General features: G+C 39.1%; 1 protein-coding gene across 3 annotated transcripts; it reads right to left on the bottom strand.

Annotated features, from left to right (window-relative positions):
- Positions 1-504: 504 nt before the first annotated feature.
- Positions 505-17,116, bottom strand: LOC131258309 (uncharacterized). Of its 3 annotated transcripts, none has more exons than XM_058259539.1 (2): positions 16,121-17,116; positions 505-860 (listed from the first exon to the last, which is right to left on the bottom strand). In XM_058259539.1, exon 1 carries the CDS (start codon positions 17,082-17,084, stop codon positions 16,125-16,127), a length of 960 nt encoding a protein of 319 aa, XP_058115522.1. In that variant the 5' UTR covers positions 17,085-17,116; the 3' UTR covers positions 505-860; positions 16,121-16,124. The 3 variants fall into 3 exon arrangements, with proteins under 3 accessions (XP_058115522.1, XP_058115525.1, XP_058115523.1); XM_058259542.1 differs by lacking the exon at positions 505-860 and adding an exon at positions 1,691-2,136; XM_058259540.1 differs by lacking the exon at positions 505-860 and adding an exon at positions 1,691-2,126.
- Positions 17,117-23,503: the final 6,387 nt, after the last annotated feature.

Below are 23,503 nucleotides of genomic sequence, written 5' to 3'. Positions count from 1 at the left end.
TTTTCAATTCATTGATGAGTATAGGACGCTGCCCCCACTTTTTTGTGTTTTACCCACACGCGGACATTGCAACAAAAGCTCTACATGGCTACATTCACATGGTACATCTGTTGCATCAGCTAATGTCGTCCGCATGTCAGCCCAAATGCCCTTTCCATAGTCTCTCTCTCTCTCTCTCTCTCTCTCTCTCTCTCTCTCTCTCTCTCTCCCCACGTCCTCCATTGCAGGTGCCATACTCCATGGCAAACGTCTGTTTCAATTTGCAGGTGTAAAGAAGGCCATTTAAGCCATCTAAGGAAACAGTAAGAGGCATGAAGGCAACCTTTTAAAGGATCCCCAAGTAGAAATTACTGATACCTGCACGCTAGGCACCGGATTTCAATAGTGAAAAGTAGGACCTACATTTTGTTCATCTAAACAACTGGCTATTGGGTCCTACATTGGACGGACCCAATTCTCTGAATCAGATACAAGTGGACATTGCAGTACCCAACATCAGGACAATTTTCATTTCTCTTCTTAAGGGGAAGTTTGGATTGTAAGTTAGTTACACCTCAAGTAGCTAATCTTGGTTTCTACATATCATCAGAAGAAAGAAAAAGTAGAAAAGTGTACTTGGTTTCCAACATTACACAAGTATTTATCCCTCAACTTTGTTCAGTCCACCCTTAATATCCACTATCCATCATAATTCATGTGGGGCCTACTTTCAATGTCCAGCGCCCATCATATGGAGCCCACCTTTGATGTGAGCTTTACATCATTCAGGCATTTCCTTCTTTGATGTGGACCGTCCATTCGGCCGTTTTGTTTAGCATGTACTTTTCCACGAGATAAAATGGATTTCATTTTCATATTTGCTGTTACAGAACCATTTCCAGAGAAAAATGCTAGATGGTTAACACATTGAGAAAATAATCAATATTGAAGACTCCATGCCTAGCCTAAATGCAGAATCTAGATGAACCCCATCCATCATCATCATATATTCGTATGCATTAGCCTCCTCATAGGGCATGTGACAAACGTGCGGTGGTGGTCGGGTCTGTAGAAACGCATACGAAAACTGTCATAGCCACGGGTAAGTGACCTTGTAAGAGAAAGGGCTAAAGAAGCAGTGCATATGAAACTATTAGAACTCAAAAACAACTGGATGGTCAAAAGTAATCCAATGTCAATATGATCCACCAGATTAACAGTCCTAATCAATATATGTTTGCCATATGCACCTTGAGGGCACTGCACACAACTTTTATGCAAAACATCCATACATCTATGCATATACATCCATCCATGCATATATACATACATACACACATACATGATCCATCCATTCAACCAACCACCCATCCAATCCATCCACGCATGCATGCACTAATACATCCATCCATCCACGCATCCATGCATACATACATATTAAGTACAACCATACATGTCTATCCATCCATCTATTGATGCATACACTGATGCACCAATCCATCTATGCACGCAAACATGCATCCATCATCCATCCATACATGCATAACACACCCATTCATCGATCCATTAATGCACACATGCATAAACTGATGAATTAATCCATCTATGCATACAAACATGCATCCATGATCCATCCATACATGCATAACATACATCCATTCATCCATCCATCAATGTATCATACATCCATCCATACACGCATATACACTAATGAAATAAAATCATTATTTTTTTTTATAAGTAAACAGATTTTTTATTTTTTCATAATTTTTAAAAACTCCAAAAAACTATTTTTTTTTATTGAAAAATATAAAAAATCACTCTTCAATGTCCATCCATAAAAAGAGAAAAATATGTATGTATCTACATAAATACAGTGATACATACATGGTAGTGAAGCTGGTACATGGTGGGAGAGTGTAGAATATTTTTTGCATACGCGCAACACTCATGTAGAGATCTCCGGTAGAGTCTAAAAGTTCTCTAGGAGGTTTTGTAGCTGAACTTGGAAGTAGAATAGTCCAAGTCTAGTGGATTCTTGGATGAATAGTTAGTGGTGTAATACAGGCCAATGGTGTAAAATATGTAGAAGGTTCTTAGGCCAATATGTAGACAGGGTTTCTTCATTTGGGATTCGCTCCTCAGACCTGCAACAAGCTTCTCATCATACAATATAAGTTCATTCTCATTATCTAGCATCCTAGCCAACTTCAGTTCATAACATTCAGTTGTGAACATGACTGACAGGTGACTTAAGTAACATTGGGGCATTATGTGAGTACAATTCGAGCAAGGAAGCCCAAGAAGTAGCAAGTCCATGTTAGTTGTTGATATTAAAACAAGTTGGTTCATGTCCATGTTGGAGGTCATTGAGGCCAAACATGCCATGAGGAGAAATGTTCCATCCAAGCCACACAGGACAAGTCCACTGACTCAATTAGGTCAGGGGACGTTGACTCATTAGGAGGCGCTTTATTCAACCTTGGAAGGAGCACCTTGGATCTCTGAAAAAAGCCAATGAGTGTGTTCTTCTGAAAATTCCAGGCTCCACAACAAAGAAGCAGGATACATGTCCTTGGAAGACAGGTCGATATGGACCGTCTTCAAAACTAAATCCAGTCCACGATGAAGAAATCATATGTTAACAAAGATCAAAAGCAGTTTGGCTAAAGGAAGGTGACAAGAACTCTTTTAAGTTCTTCCGCGGAATAGTGAATGCGACAAAAAGGATTAACAGAATAATAGCGTCAATCCAACAGGAGAAGGTTGCGTGTAATAAGATTGTTGATTTTTATTCCCACCTTTGTCTATTGACAAATGGACTCAGTCCAAGCTAGACAATTCTAGTTTGATCAGAATAACAAGGAAGAAGCTGATTGAGTTGAACGTCCGATTGGGGAGGAGAAAGTTAAAGTCGTTTTAGCTGATTTGAGTTTGAATCAGGCACCAAGTCCAGACCACTTCCTATGCTTTCTTCTAGATATTCTGGAAGCTAAAGGAGGCCTTGTTCAGTTTGAATCTTTCTTTCATTGCCCTTGTTCCAAAGGAGAGGGTGATGAACTCGAATGATTTCAGGCCAATTAGCCTCATTGGCTGCTCATACAAAATTATGGACAAAATATTAGCAGAAAGATTCAAAGTGGTCCTGGGAGCAGTTATCTCTAAATCCCAACAGGCTCTCCTCTAAGTAAGACGGATTCTAGACAGGCCATGATTGTATTGACTCGAGCAAAGAGAAGGCACTCCAAGGCTCATTGTGAAGTTGGATATGGGAAAGGCCTACAATCTTGTGAACTGGGACATCCTCCAGTATATGATTCGTGAATTGGATTCCGAAGTGAAATGGAAGCATTAGATGTCAGAATGCATGGTTTTTCCTTCACTATCCGGTCATTGTCAATGGCTCCCTGAAAGACGTTTTGAAGGGAACTAGAGGAATCCATTGAGATGATCCGAAACCAGCTAGCATTTACAGCACATGGTTGTTGAAAGGGTGGAGCGGAAATGATAGGTATGGAAAAGTTGATATTTTTCAAGTAGGCATACCACCCTTATTAGGGCCACTTTAACCAATATCCCATCTACCATATGTCACTTTTCAAGTGCCTGGTTAGTGTAATTAACAAAATTCAGAAGCTGCAAAGAGATTTCTCATTGCAAGGTCAGGTAGTGTCAAAGAACAAGGTTTACTTAACCCCATGCAAACAGGGGAGTAGAGATTAACGACCTCAAAGCTATGAATCAAGCCTTGCTTGGCAAGTGGATTTGGAGGTTTGGGATAGAAGAAAACAGTTCATGGAAGCAGGTTATCACTTGCAAATATGGCGTCCAGTAGAGTGGTTGATTAACTAGTCCGTCCTCGCTCTACAAGGCCTCTGAGGTGTGGAAGGCAGTAATATGTGGGGCGGGAGTCTTCTCAGAAGGGATGCTTGTTGAGGTTGGAAATGGTTTCAGATCAAGATTTTGGGAAGATACAAAGAGAACTCCCCTTTTTCTTAGCTCAGTCGAGGTTGTATTCAGTCATCGGTGTTCAACAAGCAGTTATTGCTCGGTTTCAGTTTTGGGGATGGTGATCTAGCCTGGTCCCCTCATTTTCACAGAAACATTAAAGACAAGGATTATGGAGTTTATCAATCTTAATTAGAATAATGATTTCCATCTCCCATGCAATAGATAAATGCCACTGAAAGCTAGCTCAAGTGTTTCGTGGCAAGATCCTTTCATCTTGTCCTTTGCGGCATAGGCACTCTGTTATCTTGGATGAGGCCAGTGCCAAGAGGTAAAGAGAAAAAAATTCAAAGGTTCTTTGTTGGTAGTTCTATGATCACTGTGGAATGAACAAAACAATCACGCTTTTAACAGTCACCTCAAGTCTAGCGAGGAAGTCTTTGTGCAGTACAGGACAGTTATATCTTGGGCAATCAGGATAAAGTTTTGTAAGACAGATGAATTAGTCGATGGTTGGATTAATGCCCTGTAATTACAACCAAGGTGGTGTGGTGTTGGTGTTGGATGCTCTCTCACCATGCATTATTTCATTGCTTTTCCCCATTTTGTTCCTTTTATTTCTGTTTAGAAAACATACACGCAGCCAAAGAGTAGCCCAATGTTGTCAAAATCATTATCGTATCACAAATCGTAGTAGGGATTGAATCGTATCAAATCGCAAATCATATCGTATATCATAAGATTTTTTATAATTTTTTTAAAATTTGAAAAAAGAAAAATGGAAAACATAAATAAATCATATTTAAAAAAAAAAAATTTAAAAAAATAAATCATCAATCTTCCTTTTGCCATCAATGTTCGCCAAGTAATAGCATGTCATGATAGTGTTGAAGGATTCTTATTCCTTTTTTTCTCTTTCAAGAAATTTCCCTTTAAAAAACATACAAGGATCATTTAATAATTTATGTTCTTGTTTACCTTTCTTGAATGTAGAATCATTGTGGAAAAGAGGCCTTTGGTATTGTAGACCAATGAAAAAAGATATTTTGATTTCCAAACATCATTCGATGATACATATAAGTCAGCATGATCGTAACCATCCATAAAAACATTAAGGTAAGTCATACATAAATTTGGTGTTTCGACCAGTTAAGAAGAATTCACGAAAAAAGCTACATGGCCGAACGTTAAAGAAAATATTATCATTTAATCTCTTATAAAGGACAAATAAAATAATTTACCTTTTCTAAACAATTCTTAAAGCCCGCACCAATTTAAAAACATAAAATGAAAGCCAAGTGAAGCTTAAAATAGAAGAGAACAAGTATACTTTGAATCGTAAATCGGGATTTGAATTGTAAATCATAGGATTCAAATCATAGAATTGTAGGATTCATATAAAAACGGATTCAAGGTTGGGATTCAAATCAGTTTGCTTAAGATTTGACTAAAATCATATATTGTAAATCGTAAATTGTAAATCGTAGGATTTTGACAAACTAGCCTCAGTAGGAGATAAAATGAAGAGCCAATTGAGATGCTTTGGGCATGTACTACAAAAAACTGCAAAGGGCCCCAGTATGGTGGAGAGCTTTGATTAAGGTTGAAGGGCTTAAAAGGGGGATGAGGAAAAGACATTAAACTATTTAGCTTCAAGGTGGTAAGAAGGATATGAAGGCTTATACGCTTACTGAGGATGGAAACTTGGAGAGGAATGATCAGTAAAACAAGATTCGTAAAGCTAACCCCAAATAGTCAGAAGAAGTCGATGATGATCAAATAATGCAGGAGAAGTTACATTCTGATTTGATCATCTACCCCTTCTTTTCCGAATGGCGTCTCTCCTCATTCATAATAAGATTCATTATAACAATATCACAAGTGGGAAACAAGTCACGGAAAGGAAGACGAAAGCAAAGTAGGATGAGGTCCCAAGAAACCTTGCACCACTAATAAAGACATGCTTAAAGAAAAAGTCTCCAATGCCTCCAAGTTTCCAGTGCCTTCACGATTTGAACTTGTGGCGAGTGAATGTTTTTAGGGATATAGGCCCCTCCAATTCATTTGCTTAAGCAAAATTTGTCACCTCATTGACAACAATGTGAAAAGAGAATCAAAACCACCAGACCAACACCATGAGCGGTTAACTTAAAAGCATGTTGGTGCAACCTAGTAATATAGTCGACGAGATCTTGACACCCGAATCACAAAGAAACAGATGAGTCCACAAAAATATTTGAGTAGAGAGAGAAATAACTTAAATGATATCAAACTTCTAATACCCGAGGAAACTCACACAGAAAATTTCAAATACCCCCATAAACCTTAAATGAATCTTTATTTCAAATCCCCCCAACTATTACATTGATTTAAAATCAATCTATTCTACCTAAGATGGCAACAAGCCTAGTAATAGTAAAAATAAATCTGAAATCATCCTCAAAACTTTCAATCACATCTTCAAATCAGCCCCTATATCTTCAATCACATCCCCCATATCTCCTATTACATCTTTAAATAAGCCCCCATATCTTCCACAAATAGTAAATTGCAATTCTCGATATTTAGGCCTTAAATCTGTCAATAAACAATTCACAATCAAAACATGTTGGCCCTCCAATGAGTCATGAGCCTACATCATTCCCCCTAGGTTGGAAAGAACTCGACTGTAACAAGTTGGACGCTTCATACATATATTAGAGGTTTGGATCCAATCTTTTCAATTCATCGATTGTGATCCATATGCATTTGGAATAGGGCTTGTTCTTCCATTTCAAGTATTACTTATATTGGCAAGTGTCATAATCTTCATGTACAACACATGTTCAACTTCTTCCTTATTTTACTTCGGGAATTATTTATCCATATCAATAAGATTTCATCTTGCACATCAGACACCTGGCCATGGTCCTGGAACAAATCCACCATATTGAAAGTCAGTGAGATACCTAAGTTATCTAGCAACTCGATCATATAGGCATTGTCACCAAACTTCCTCTTGACTCGGCATGGATCAATGTTCTTAGACTTGAGTTTGTTGTAACTTCCCCTTGGATACCTTTCTTAAAATATAACTAAGTCACCTTCTTTACATATCTTTTCCGGCCAATGTTCATTCACAGCTTCTCGATACCTGGTATTGCTCTCTTCAATCTTCATCTGAGCTTGCAAGTCTTAGATGTGCTTAGCGAAAGCATCAGCATCTTCGCTTACTTGATTTTGTACCGGAAATGGTATTAAGTTAAGTACAGGATGTGGACTTCTCCCATTTACAATCTCAAATGGAGTTTTTCCGATGGTACAATTTACTAAGTTGTTGTAGGCAAACTTGGCTTTGGGTAGAGCTAAGTCCCGCTGAGATACATTGTCGCCTACAATACTCTTCAAAAGGTTACCAAGGCTCATGTTGACAATCTATTTGAGGATGATATGCAGTAGAGAAATGAAGTTTAGTCCCAAACGCTTCTATAAAGTGCATCAGAAGTGCACAACAAACTTCGAATCAAGGTCCGAATTTTTTTTTTCGATACCCCATGAAGCCATCAAACAATTTTTGTAAAGAATATGTTGGTATATGCAAAATGACCATCGTCCTTTTGCATGAAATGAAGGGGGGGGCATCATTGAAAAATGGTCTAGCATAACAAAAATTGAATATTCTTCCCTTGGGTCTTAAGAAGTCTCAAAATGATGTCCATAGAAATGCATACCCATAGTATGATAGGAATAGGAAGCAACTTATAAAGATCGGTATTTTGCACAATGACCTTTAGAGACTTGGCATCAATAATATCGTGCTATGAAAGTTCAATATCACGAAGCAGATGAGGCCAGTAGTATTTTTCCTCCGCCATGGCCAATGTTTTCTCTTCCAAAGCTTCCACTCGTTGTTCTTCCGTGTAGCTCATATAGGATCTTCTCTTGCAACGATCATTTGGGAATGCATAAGCAAGAAATCGTGAATAAATAGCCATCATAGGAGATGAATTCACACTTTAAATCTCGACCATCCATGCATTTATCGGGCACTAAGCCAAAATGGGGTCCTTATATTGTTAGTTTAATGCCTCAAATCTCACGCCCTCCACAATGAGTATTCCTAATAGAAACACCCTCTTACTAAAAGCATTTGCCGCTTTGTTCCAACTTCCAACTTTGTGAAACAAAATGAGAGTATATTCTTCTAGAAAAGCCATCCACTTTGCATGATGAGCACTCAACTTCTTTTGGGACTTAAATATCCCAATACCTCATGGTCAGAGAATAGAATGAAGTCCTGATGAATCAGGTAATGCCTCCAATTTCTTAGCGCCTAAATCATTGCATAGAACTCGAGATCATGTATGGAGAAGTTCTGCCTAGCAGCATTAAGCTTATTGCTAAAGAAAGTGATCGACTTTCCTTCCAAACTCAACACCACGCCAATGCCAACATTTGAAGCATCACTTTCCACTTCAAAGACTTTATTGAAGTCTAGAAGTGCAAGAACTGGAGCCTCTACCATCTCCTTTTTTATAGTACTGAAGCTTCAGTCCGCCACCTTAATCCATTCGAACTTGCCTCGCTCATGTAACTGGTGGCAGGTGCAATAACTGTACTTAAATACCGAATATATCTCCTCTCCAGTAAAATATCACCAAGTTATGGAAAGAATGAACATCCAAAAGGATTCGTGAGTGGGCCATTCTAGAATGGCCTTGATTTTTTTTGTCCTAGTCAACCTTCCTTTTCCAAACACAATATACCCCAAAAAAACAACACTATCATTAAGGAAAACTTTTTTTAAGCTGACAAATAGTGACTCACTCCGCAGTATATCAAATATTTGTCGTAAACGATCAAAGTGAATAGAGAAATTAGAACTAAAAAAAATAGAATATCACAGAAATAAACTAAGAACTTTCCCATAAAAGGGTGGAGTACCTTTGTCATCAATCTCATGTAAGTGCCCTGCGCATTTGAAAGGCCTAATGCCATGACGAGCCACTTGTACAACCCATAATGAATCCTAAATGTAATTTTCCATTCATCCCAAGGCCGGATACGTATTTGATGATATCTACTCCTTAGGTCCCATCTTTCAAAAAACATTTGCTCCATGCAATGTCCACCATATCATCTAATTAAGGAATAGAAAACCAGTACTTGAGAGTAATTCTATGGATCGCACAAATGTCCACACATCCTCCAAAATCCATCTTTCTTAGGGATTAATAAAGCAAGAGCAATGCACGGTGACATACTTTACCGAATTAAACCCTCTAGTAGTAACTCAATAGCTTGTCTATAGGGAAAGGGAGATACAACGATGCAACTAGTCTTTTCACACCCCCGCCACCTCCCTAACCCCACTAGGGGAATCCCTAACAACCACAAGCCGTTGAACTCGAGCTTCTAACTTGGCATTATATGTTGCTTATCCCATCTCATCTTGATTTGGCTATACTTGTAGCCAGCCAGCCATGTTAGCTCCACATGAGACCTTTTTTCTGTTGACTAAAAAGGCACTCATCAGTCATCTCGACCCCCTTTCTTATATAGTTTTGCTGCCTATTATGAAAATAGGTCCCGTTCAAGCGGCATACCTTTATTCATCTATACCAGCTGCCACACACAACCCCATAGGAACGATTTCTGCGAGCTCGACATATTTGGCTAGACTCATTCAGCAATGCACAAATTTTGGTAAATTCGAACCCTGCACTAAATCAATGTGGTGTTTTTTTTTTTTTTTTCAGAATTGAAAAAAAAAATGTGGTGTTTGTATGTTCCCCATAAGAAAAAGTCTAGTTGAGAGTTTTTCAGGCACCAAGTCTACATATTCATGAAGGAGCTCTTGTATAGGAGGTTTGAACATCCGACTATTTTGTGCTTTCTTCAGCAAACAAGACATAAATGACGCTTGTCTCCTTAATTTCCTCTTCAAACTTTTCTACATAGGTGATTTCTGACCCTTTTTTTAATTAGATTTGGGTGATGGAAGATATTTCATTAGGTGCAACATGATGTCAACACCATTGTTGACAAAGGACTAGGTATTAGCCCAAGTCAAATGCACCATATCTGTCCCACAACCACGGTCCCTCTAATTAATCTGGCATACATCCATGAGAATTACGTCACATCATATCTCGTCCTTGTGCTTATATCCAATGGAGATGAGACTGAGAAGCTGGAGTTAACAAAAACTTCTCCCCCCTTTCTTGAACCAATGAATCTAGTACGGACATGGATTTTTTTTTTTTTTAGTATCAATTTATCCACCATTTCTAATGAGACAATATTCTCATTGCTTCCACCCGTCTACCAAAATCGTGCATATTTTTCCACCATTAGAATAAGTGGTATGGAAGATATTGTACTACAAGCATTGCCCATCATCGCCCAAGGTGTCAATAGCATAGTTTGTTGGATAACCAACGACCCATCCTATTGCTATACGCATCTGCTACATCTTCACCAACATGCATCCCATCCTCATATGCATGTTATTTATACTCTATGTCATCTTCAACTTTCATTTGCATGTGGTCAGGAGTCTCTTCAACAGATTCTCCTTTGTCAACCAAATTTACTTTAATTATGAATTGATGTTAGGAAAGTGAAAAAATGATGACCTAGTTGCCCATACTTAAAGCATATAAAAAAGGGGTCATTTTGCCTTGTCTTGGGCATGCTAGCCCCCCATCCATAACCACCTTATGCTAGGTTGGGATTTGGCTTCATTATTGGACATTGGCCCATCGTCCGTTGACCTATGGGAGGCCCCATGGTCGCTTTATGTGAGAAGTTAGAATGCTACCTCAATGTTAATGATGGTCCTCGTGGCGCACCGAATCGTCTCCCAAGTTCCTAATTAATTATCTCTTTGGCTTGTAATACAAGTGTATATGCATCAAACACCTGATCTAACATGGCCAGATCAGACGGCCCAGAAGATGCCACATGGCAACCATATGCTATACATGCTGAAGATAAATTTCAAAGCCAAGAAGCCAAATGTGTCTATATTGAGAAGCATTAAATGCAGGTCTAATAAAAGTAACTCTCTGGCAAGCACTAAATGTAAGAGTCCAACAAAAGCAACTCTCTAGCAAAGCATTAAATGCAGGAGTCTAACAAAAGCGACTCTCTGGCAAGCATTAAATGCAAGAGTCCAATAAAAGCAACTCTAGCAAAGCATTCAATACAAGAGTCTAGCAAAAGCAACTCTCTGGCAAGCATTAAATGCAAGAGTCCAATAAAAGCAACTCTAGCAAAGCATTCAATACAAGAGTCTAGCAAAAGCAACTCTCTGGCAAGCATTAAATGCAAGAATCCGACGTCAGAAGCTCTCCTGCAAGGCCTCATCTGCACGTTGCAAAGATCGAAAGAGTAATGGCCTGGGAGAGCATACATAATCACGTTGCTTATTGGAAACGTGATCTCTCTTATATACGTGGTTGAATACGATAGGCTATGCTTACGTGAAGGCTTAACAAGATTTGCATGAAATCGCACTGCCAACCATCCAAATCTCTCACATTGTCGAAGGACTATCAAAGTCTATAAAAGCAATAAAGAACAATAGGCTACACACCAACACAACCAAGCCAAACCTAACACAACGCTACTTATTTGTCCCTCATGAACGCCTATCTTTTTATTTTATTCTAGTTTAGTTCCCCATCGTTCACCAACGTCATGCTGCTCATAGCATGAGTCGCAGTTTTTATCCCGAGTGTGGACCAAACTTTGTGGCGAGACATCCGGCGGAATCACTTAGCGCACAATTGGAAAGCCCTGTAGCCTTTCATTCAAAACTAAGTGATCTTCCCTACAATCCAACAAGATGAAGGGTGGAGAGATAAACTAAGGATAAAAACTACAACCTATGTTATGAGCAACGTTGAATTGGTGAGTGATAGGGAACTAAACTAGAATAAAATAAAAAAAGATAAGCGTACATGAGAGACGGATAGATAAGTAATGTCACGCTAGGTTTGGTTGTGTTAGTGTGTGACCTAGAGCTCTTCGTTCTTTTCTGCTTGTATAAATTTAGATAGACGGTGGCCTTGCGTAGTCTTCAATAGTGTGAGAGATCCAGATGGATGGCCATGCGATTTTGTGTAAATCTTCTTGAGCCTTCGTATAAGTATAGCTTATCACATTTGACCACGTGTACAAGAGATATCATATTTCCAATAAGCAACATGATTACGTATACTCTTCTAAACCATTACTCTTCCGATGTTTGCAACGTGTAGATGAAGCCTTGCTAGAGAGCTCCTAACATTGACTTTGTTGCTTTTGTTGGACTCTTGCATTTAATGCTTTGCTAGAGAGTTGTTTTTGTTGAACTTTTGCATTTAATACTTTACAATATGGATACGCCTCTAGCTTCTTGGCTTTAAAGTTCATTTTCACCATGTGTGACATATGGTTGCCACGTGGCATCTTCTGAGCCATTTGATCTGACCATGCCACATCGAGCGTAAACAATGCCCCCCACATCTCTTTGCATTCATAAAATGTGAAGAGATGATGAATTGTTGTTGGCAGTCACACGACTACTTGTAGATCTTGGAGGAATCAGAAACACAAGAGGTTCCCCCAACGTCTCTTGGAATTCAAAGAATGCATTCATAAAATGTGAAGAATTTCTTTTGGCAGGCATGCAAGTACTTGTACATCTAAGAACAAAGGACATCCTAATCAAATCGGCCGTTTCGATTGTTAAATCGAACATTTCAACTGTTAATTCAGCCATTCTGGTTAAATTGGTCATTAAGTCGGCTGTTTTAGTCATAAAATTGGTCATTCTGGCTATTAATTTGGCCATTCTACTCGAATTGGCCGTTTTGGTCATAAAATCAGCCATTTTAGCCGTTAATTTGGCCAATTTGGTCAAATTGGCCATTAGGTCAGCCATTTTGGTCATAAAATCAACCATTGTGGCCATTAATTTGGCCATTCTAGTCGAATTGACCATTAAGTCAACCGTGAGTAGGCCATTTCTCAATTAGCTTGAGAAACAACAATCTAAATCAACAAGAATTGCTTTTGGCAGGCATGCGAGTACTTGTACATCTAAGAACAAAGGACATCCTAATCAAATCGGCCGTTTCGGTTGTTAAATCGAACGTTTCAACCGTTAATTCAGCCATTCTAGTCAAATTGGCCATTAAGTTGGCCGTTTCGGTTGTTAAATCGAACGTTTCAACCGTTAATTCAGCCATTCTGGTCAAATTGGCCATTAAGTCGGCCGTTTTGGTCATAAAATTAGCCATTCTGGCTATTAATTTGGCCATTCTACTCGAATTGGCCGTTTTGGTCATAAATCAGCCATTTTAGCCATTAATTTGGCCAATCTGGTCAAATTGGCTATTAGGTCAGCCATTTTGGTCATAAAATCAACCATTCTGGCCATTAATTTGGCCATTCTAGTCGAATTGACCATTAGGTCAGCCGTGAGTAAGCCATTTCTCGATTAGCTTGAAAAACAACAATCTAATTTAATCAGCCAAGCCTCAGTTGAGGATTAGCCATTCTTCCTAAGCCTGCATTCATTGAGGAATGGTATCTCAGGACGATTATCAAGAAGTGGTATTCTTTCTACACGAATTTCCATCAACCTGTCAATGTTCTCAGCATGTATTCTTCTCTGTTCTGAAATTTGTTGCAGGATAACTTGTATGTCATGCAAAAGGCCTATAACACTCTCCAGTGAAATCCTTTCAATCAAAACGCAAGAAAAATAATCCATTTAAAGGATTAACCCTCCCCTTTGCAAATCGCCTAATCTCATATGATCAGCGGTTGGATAAACGGCCGATCTTCATAATCCGATCTTAATCGGTCTATCTCAACAATTGGTGCACAAGGAGCTCAGATCGAATAGAGCCACATCCGGCTCTAGCATGCCCACCCGGTACGCACGCACGCACAATCAAATCTGAGCCAAACAAATACATCTTTGAAGCTAATTCATTTCTGACGTCTAGATTAAGACCATTAAGAAATCTTAAAATCTTTTCGTCTTCAAACTCACAAAACCCTGCCCATGATGTCAATGTATAAAACTCCTCAGTGTATTCATTTATCAATTTTCTCCCTTAACATATATTGTGACATCTTTAATAAAGGTAGCAGGCATAAGCCGTAGGTAGGATCTTCCTTTTTAACTTCTTTTTCATCTTCTCTCAAGAATTTATTTTCTCCATACCTTGACGGATTTCATTCAGCTTTAAGATTGTCCCACCACGTTAACGTGTGACAAGAAAACTTCATTGCTACTAACTTAACCTTTTGATTCTCCACAATTTCCTTGTACTCAAACACCTCTTCCAACTTGCTTAACCAATCGATGAAGTCTTTAACATGCAACCAACCATGGAATTCCAGAATTTCTAACATAATTCCAAGTTCTCTGTCACATTCCAACAATCAAAGGATTTGAACATTGGTGTGACAAGCCGGGACTGCCCATTGTTAGTTAGGACATTGGTGGGGACCTCCTACCAACAATCAAAGGATTTGAACATTGGTGTGACAAGCCGGGACTGCCCATTGTTAGTTAGGACATTGGTGGGGACCTCCTACTTGTACATATGCTCCAACTACGGTCTCCAGATTCCCTCCACGACAAAGCTCTTCCACTTGATTAGTGAGATTGCCTACCATATGCGTGAGTTGATGATCTACTCGGTCTGTGAGTGTTGAGATCAATTGGGTTAATTGTGCAAACTCTTCCTATGCCACCTCCTTCGAAGCTATTAGGAGATGATATAGAGTCGAAAATCCTCAAAGATGACCTACTTTGATACCAAAATTGTGAAACCTAGTTATTGAGTCAATGAGATCTCGATGCCCAAATTGCAAAGAAATGGACAAGCATACAGCCACAAGAATATTTTAGAAGAGAGGGAGAAATAACTTTATTGATATCAAGCTTCTTCTCATAATAGACTGATAGACCTTAAATGAATCTTTAATGCATACCTTAAATGAATCTTTAATGCCCCCCCCCATCTATTAAATTGATTTCAGATCAATATAATCTGCCTAAGATGGCAAAGCCTAATAACAATAAAAACAAATCTGGAAATAATCATCATAATTTTCAATCACATCTTTGAATCAGCGCCCATATTTTCAATCACATACCCAAATATATCTCCAAATGACATCTTTAAATTAGCTCGCACATCTTTCACAAATAGTAGATTGCAGTTCTTAATATTTAGGCCCCAAATCTATTAGTAAACAATCCAAAATCAGTACATGCTGGGACCTATGGTGGGTCGTGGGCTTGCATCACATGTGCATATTTTCCTAAGAATTTCTTCCCCTAATTTTTTCCTTTTTCCTTTTATTAGATCTTCTTTTTCTCATATTATTCAAAAATCCAACTTGAGTCTCTTCATTCACATTCTCAAATTTGATAATGTACGAGAACAATTAACAACTACTTCAATTTTTACAATTCGTAAATAATCAGTTAATTGTTAGCATAAGTTTCCAAAGTTCTCATAGACCTTGCAATCAGAATTTGGATTAACGATATAACTAAGAATGTGTTGATGCACAACTGAATTGAATTGTGAAAACATTCTCTTTAGTTATTATAAGAGGAAGAGAAAAATGGTTAGCATGGTCTCCTAGCATTCACGATGGGAATGTCACCCACAAAATCAAGTTACATTCTTTTTTAGTACAACCTAAAGCAAACAGTGTGAAGGCCAGACTATCCCAGCGAAAAGAAATTATTCATCTGCTTGAGATTATTTTGATTACAGAATATGCTAGACAGTTAATATTGATACCACAGAAGGAAACTAATGGTTGGAATTCAATTCAATTCAATGGTGCATCCAAACGCACCCCAAAAGCTGCAACCACCATTTCGACTTCAACCTCTGCAATAGAAGTGAATTTTTTTTTGCATTTGATCGCAAAACAGGAAAATTATGGTGCTTATAATAGAAATAGAAACAACCATGGGAAGATGATTACATGCTCTGCAGGCAGAGGAAAAGCAATATGTGAAATAACAAGACAACAACATCAATTTCATCGTCTCACAACTCCGCATAGAAAAAAACCATCAAACATGTTCATTGGTGAAATGTACAAAAGGGAAGACGCACATGCTTTAACATGACTCATCCTAAAAGAATCTCCTTTTTTGCTACCGAAGTTCATCAGAACTCACCACATCAATGAGCACCGAAACCATTGGCACCCAATACCTGCAAAGGAGGCTTCTGTTGAATTGCCTTCTCCTCCAACGTTATCTCTTCTTCATCGTCATCAGAATTCAATGTGAATTGGGATGGATTATCAAACTGCCTCAATTCCTCACTAAGCGGCTTATAGCTCCGGTAATCAGACGTGGGTCTGTGACCCTGACCCATGACCGAATAGGCGCTGATAACCAATACAACAAGAAAAGCGAGATGGCAGTTGAACTGAAGTGTCGTGATAGCCTTGCTCCGGTGAGACTCAGGATGCCCCTTGCACCTAATCGTGTAATTCCCTCTGCTCTTCTCATGCAAAGTGCACCCGTGTGCGATCAGACTTGTGTAGAAAGAGAAGCCCATCTGGATAAACCAGGTCCCTTGGAGAATCAGCCCAATGCCACGGGCCAAGGTCGGGAAGGGGGATTTGGGGAGGCCCATTTGGAGGAGAGTTGAGAAGAAGCAGATGAAGATGGGAACAAGGAGAAGGTCGAAGTACCGGTTCTCGAGGCCGTACGGGTCCTTACGTTGGAGGTAGAAGAGCAGGAATTCCTGACCGAAGGCGAAGAGGGCGATTAGATTGAGAATTGAGGGAGGTAAAGGAAGGAGTTGGGTGAAATCAATCAAGAATCCGGTGAGGGAATAAATGAGAAAGAGGAAGGAAGTTGCCGAATATTGTAATTGAAGTGCGAAGCCGACACGATCGTTGTGTTGAAGAGCATCGACGGAAGAAAAAATGGAATTGAGGATGGACAAGAAGGAAAAAAGGGCGATGGCGAAGAGGGTGAAGGAAGAGAAGAAGGAATTTCCATGTTTTCTTGATGGTTGGGAAGTATAAGAGAGCGATGGGTGTAAGTGGGCGTAGGATGAGGAGAGCGCCTCCCAGGCACCGATTAGAAAGAAGGCGCCTCCGCCCAGACACAATGTGAAGAGCCCCATTTCCTTCACCGCTTGTGTTTCTCTCCCAGGCGGGTTTTATATATATATATATATATAACGCGGGGTAGAGATAGTCTGCTAGGGAGCGGAGGTGATATTAACGCCCACCGTTGAACCTTACTAGGACCCACCGTGATGTTATTTTGCCATCCAACCCGTTCATAAGTTCGTACACGCACATGGATGAAAAGAAAACACGCATATCGGCTTGATCCAAAAGTTCTGTGGCTCTAAAAAACATTTTCAATGATAGGCGTTCAATTCCCACTGTGGTCCACTTGAGCTTGAGTCTACCCGTTTTTTGGTCTTATACCCCAAAATAATATAAATAAATGGATGGACGGTGTGGATCAAACTCTTACCTCACGGTGGCCCTTGAGAGGGATGCGTATTTACTGTCCGCGGGAACTTCCTCCGCTGGGAACCTAGGTGGGCCCACCATGATATTTGTGAAAAATAAGAAAAGAGAAATTTACGACTGTGGAAGTGGTTTTTATGAAGCAAAACACACGTAACATACGAACTACCTGCTGGTACGGACACCGAGATTGAGGACGAAAATACCCCTTTTGCCACGAAACGGATTGGCTACTCCCCATAGCCACCAGCGAATGACTGGTCGTCGGTGCTCGGTGGGCCCCACCATGATGTATATATTTCATCCATGCCGTACATATATTTTTATAGATCATTTTATGGTACTACACCAAAATTGAGGTATATCCCAATATCAAGTGGACCACATTATAGGAAACATTTTTGAATGAGCGTCGACCATTAAAAACTTTTTGGTGGCCATAAAACTTTTTTATCATGCTGATCTCTGTTTTTTCCCTTCATCTGGGTCTGTATGACCTAATCAACAAATTGGATGTCAAACAAACAGTAAAGTGGGTCTTAGGAGGATTTTAATGGTGGATATCCAATCACCATTGTTTTCCTGTGGTGTGGTCCACCTGAGATTTATATCCCTCTCATTTTTTGGGATCAAGCCCTAAAATAATCTGTAAAAATGGATGAACGGAATGGATGAAACACATACATCGTGGTGGGACCCACAGAGCACCGACCATCGGCCATGGGGTTGGTGTCAAGGGGAGTAGCCAAACCGCTTCCCTCTTTCCATCACTGCGTTGCTTTCACTCCCCTTAATGAAAAAACAGGCGCTTCCTTCTCAAAATAACTGTCATTCACTCCCTTGCAATGGAAAACTGACATATGGAGGTTTTTCTTCTCATTTTCCTGTCCGGAATCTCCGTGAACTATCTTGATATCATCATTCTACGTATGTCATTTCCCATCTTGGATAGGATTACGTGAAATCTCATAAACTGGTTTCATCTACAATCCTTGAAAAGGTTCAAAATATTCCCTTACTCCAAAGCACCTCTCTTCAACCTGCATTTGACTGGTACTACGGTAGTTGGAAGTATAGATCTTTTAAAAAAAAAAACGCTAGGATTGTACAATTGCATTGCATGCAAAGTTCGGTCAATTCCATGTGTTATGCTTAGTCAATATCATGCGTTAGGCTTAGTTAATTTTATGCGTTGATCGGTCAAATCCATGTGAAACTTGCTCAATTCCATTTAAAGCTTACTTGAATCCATGTTAGGGCTCACACGATCTCATGCTAGGCTCACTGAATTTCATGTTTACCCTACTCAATTTCATGATAGGATTGCTCAATATAATGTAGGTACATTGTAATTCTTTTAAAATTGAGAATTTTTTATATAGCTGCCTTAACTTATGGGTAGGGCTGAAAGTTGGGGGGGTTGAACCCGACCAACCTGTGACCGACCCAACATTGGGTTGGGCTTGGGCAAGATGTATCGAGTCCGATCTCAGGCTTGGGCTATACAAAAACGAACCCAATAAATCTTGGGTCGAGCTCAGGTTGAGGTCTTGGGTTGCCCGACCCGAACCCGATCAATATGTAAGTAACTTATAAATTATAATTGAGTGTGGACCGTATGTGTTGAAGAGAGGAAATTCCGGTGTTGTCGGGTCTCATTGGTCCACATCATTTCCAATGACTCAAGCTAACAAGAAATGTTGGATTTCTCTCTCCCAAATAGATTGTGCTACACAACACGACTTTTAGATTAGTAGTTGTCTTATATTTTAGCTTGTTTGTTTAGAATAAATGAAGTTCTTTATGATAAATAATTACATGTATAATTAATAAAATCATAAATATAAAAAAATAAGATGTGTATTAAAATATAATAAAGTAATGCAATCATAAAAAAATTAGCATGTATGCACCTGACCAACCCAACCGAACCCGCTTGGGTTGGGCTTGGGTTGATAATTCCCAACCCGAGGTTGGGTTGGGTTGGGTTAGGGTTAAGGTACAAGAACCTTGAGTTGGGCTAGGGTTGAGCACCAACCTGACCCAACCCGCCTGACTTTCAGCCCTACTAAGATCGCTCAATTTAATGTTTGCCCAGCTAAATTTCATGGTAGATAAGGTTAATTTAATGTTTGCCTCGATAAATTTCATGGAGGGCTCGCTCAATTTAATGTTTACCCAGCTCAATATCATGCTATGCTCGCTCGATTTAATGTTTGCCCAACTCAATATCATGCAAGGCTCACTCGATTTAATGTTTGCACTGCTCAATATCATGCTACGCTCGCTCGATTTAATGTTTGCCTAGCTCAATATCATGCAAGGCTCGCTCAATTTAATGTTTGCCCAGCTCGATATCGTGCAAGGCTCGCTCGATTTAATGTTTGCCCCGCTTAATGTCATGTTATACTCGCTCAATTTAATGTTTGCCGAGCTCAATATCATGCAAGGCTCGCTCGATTTAATGTTTGCCGAGCTCAATATCATATTATGCTCGCTCAATTTAATGTTTGCCCAACTCAATATCATGCTATGCTCGCTCAAAATATCATTTGTCCAGCTCAATATCATGGTATACTCACTCGATTTATCGTTTGCTTAGTTCAATATCATGCTTATGCTCGCTTGATTTAATGTTTGCTTGCATAGCTAAATTTATAGTTTGTCCTGCTTAATTATCAGTTTACCCCGTTCAATTTCTAGTTTGCCCCGCTGAATTCCTAGTTTGCCCTACTGAATTTCATGTTTGCCCCACTCAATTTTCAGTTTTTCTCGCTGAATTTCATGTTTCCCCCGCTGAATTTCATGATTTGCCCTGCTGAATTTCATGATTTGCTCCGCTAATTTTCTACTTTGCCCTGCTGAATTGCATATTTTTCCCGCTGTTTTTCTAGTTTGCCTTGCTCAATTTCAAGTTTCTCCTGCTGAATTTCTAGTTTGCCCCGCTAAATTTCATGTTTACCCAGCTCAATTTTCAGTTTGGCCCGCTGAATTTCATGTTTGCCCCGCTCAATTTCATGTTTGCCCCGCTCAATTTCCTAATTTGCCCCGCTCAATTTCTAGTTTGCCCCACTGAATTATCAGTTAGCCCCACTCAATTTTCTAGTTTGCCCTGCTGAATTTTAATGCTTCCCTCTCTCAGTTTCTAGATTACCTCGCTAAAATTTCATACTTCACTCGATCAATTTCTAGTTTGTGTTGATCAAGTTCCATGCTTGCCTCGCTCAATGTCATGATAGATAGTGTCACAAAATTAAACAAGCACCACATGAAATCATTCTTTTCGTTGAAGGCTTAATCCGTATAAGCTCTGGTTGTTTATTTGATGCTACCTCAGTGAATTTCATGAGGGAGTTATTTGATGCTACCTAAGGTCAATTTAATGCAAGTTGATGCGCATGTGTTAGGCTAAGTCAATTTCATGCGTTAGGCTTTGTTAATTTTATGCGTTGATCGGTTAAATCCGTGTAAAACTCGCTCAATTCCATTTGAAGCTCACTCAATTCCATGTTAGGGCTTACTAGATCTCATGCTAGGCTTGCTGAATTTCATGTTTACCCTGCTCAATTTCATGCCAGGATCGCTCAATTTAATGTTTGCCTAGCTTAATTTCATGGTAGATAAAGTCAATTTAATGTTTACCTCGATAAATTTCATGCAAGGCTCGCTCAATTTAATGTTTGCCCAGCTCAATATCATGCTATGATCACTCGATTTAATGTTTACCCAGCTCAATATCATGCTATACTCGCTTGATTTCATGCTTGCCCAGCTCAATATCATGCAATACTCACTCGATTTCATGTTTGCCCCGCTTAATTTCATATTTGCCCCACTCAATTTCTACGTTGTCTCGCTCAATTTATAGGTTGCCTCGCTGAATTTCTAGGTTCCCTTGCTCAATTTCTAGCTTCCTTCACTCAATTCCTAGGTTGCCTCGCTGAATTTCTACGTTGCCTCGCTCAATTCTTAGGTTGCCTCGCTCAATTCCTAGGTTCCCTTGCTAAATTTCTATGTTGCATCGCTCAATTCCTAGGTTCCCTCACTCAATTCGTAAGTTGCCTCGCTCAATTTCTAAACATTATTCATGTAAATTAATTATTAAAAATCGTTGGTTAGTCACTCGGATGTGATCATGTGCTTGTGGCATATCCAAGACTTGGAATTTCATCATTTCAAGGTAAAATATATATTTTAATGGGTTTAGTATAAACATTATGTCAAACATTACATACATACCCTAATTAAAGATATTAAAATTGATTTAATAATTAAATTCAAAGCCCCGTAAATATACTATGCATAGCTACATTAAATTTGAAGGTCGTTTGAAGAAATTAATGAAACCCAGGGTTAACTCAACGGGGCAAACATGAAATTGAGCGGGGCAAACTTGAATTTCAACGGGGTAAACATGAAATTCAACGGGACAAACATGAAATTGAGCGGGACACATGAAATTGAGCAGGGCAAACATGAAATTGAGCGGGGCAAACATGAAATTTAGCGAGGCAAATATGAAATTGAATAGGGCAAACTTGAAATTCAACGGGGCAAACATGAAATTGAGCGGGACATACATGAAATTTAGTGAGGCAAACATGAAATTGAGTAGAGGAAACTTGAAATTCAGCGGGGCAAATACGAAATTCAACAGGGCAAACATGAAATTGAGTGGGACAAACTTGAAATTCAACGGGGCAAACATGAAATTCAGCGGGGCAAACATGAAATTTAGTTTCCTCTCTTCCAAATCCATTTTTTTCCATGATAAGTTTTCTCTCCAAGCTAGTTTTTCAAATCTCATTTTCCCCTAAACCAATTAACCTTTAGAATTTCCCATTCCAACCCATTTCCTTCAAAAAAATCTCACCTTCCACCACTTTATTCTTCTAATTTTTCTAAGTACTTTCATATTATACACAACTCCTAAAGCTCAAAGGATGAAGAACTATAATTAAACTAAAATTTACTATAAATAGTAAAAATATAAATAAAATAGACTTTTGACCATTAACCTTATGGAATCTCACAAAATAACTTAGTTTTTTTTTTTATTATAGAGAAGCTTCTCCTACCCCATATTCATATATGGCACGTCGAACAACTCATTCTAGTTTGTGAGATAAGTCGTTTTGTAACATAGAGTAGCAGAGCCACCGCAAGAACCGGCGGTCCGCTGCCGGACATCACAGCGGGCGGCGGTGCCACCGCTGAAACGGCGGTGCGCCGCCATCTAGTGGACGGTAGCTATGGCTACGGTTATAATCTGTAGCTATAGGGGAGCCGCGGCCAGCTTACGGTTACTATGGCTACGGTTGTAATCCGTAGCAATAAGTCTTACTTCAAGAAGTTGAAAGCTTTATATGCTAAAACTAATCATTGTTACTTACCATTTATTTAAAATTTAATTCATAGGATGAGAGGATCAATTATGAGGAATTTTATTCAATGATGAGGATTGGATTACAACAACCAACATAAATTCCCTAGTTTCTGCGGCAGTGATTTTGCAATGCAGTGACTGGATGCTATTGGGAAGGTCTTATCATTCGACACAAACCTCATGATTGCTGGATTGGGCCTTGTGCTGATTTAAAGAGTGAAGTGACCTTATTGAAATTCAGACACATGCAATCGCTTAAACTTGTTGCTTGAGTCTTACACCTAAAATGCAGGGGATTCAAGCATGTTAGCTCTTAGTTTGAACATGAATTAGATTGATAGAATGTAGCAATGTGCAAAACTATGTTTTCTGTACTCAATCAAAAGAAGCTCAACTTCATGAAGACTGTCTGAAGTGCTTTGTTGATCTTTAACCACCTAAGATTATAAAAGTAAAGCACTCCTTAGGCAAGATAGTAGCCACAATATAAATCTTTTGAAAACACTTCAACCTATACTACACAACAAACGATAAGGGAAGTCACATGCACATGATTGGATGGAAGTTATATTCTAGGTGGGCCATAAATTGTTGTCCAACTAGTTAGACATGAGAGATCTTTTCTTATTGCCCCAAAGAAAATAGGAAGATAAGATGGAATTGGTTGGCCAACCC

This window comes from Magnolia sinica, chromosome 10 (assembly GCF_029962835.1).
Source record: "Magnolia sinica isolate HGM2019 chromosome 10, MsV1, whole genome shotgun sequence".
NCBI lineage: Eukaryota > Viridiplantae > Streptophyta > Magnoliopsida > Magnoliales > Magnoliaceae > Magnolia > Magnolia sinica.
Note: the sequence above shows the minus strand (reverse complement) of the source record. Positions and strands in the feature narration are given on the sequence as shown.

Excerpts from the sequence above, each read along its gene's own strand:
- LOC131258309 (XM_058259539.1), bottom strand. The coding sequence starts at position 17,084 with ATGGGGCTCTTCACATTGTGTCTGGGCGGAGGCGCCTTCTTTCTAATC.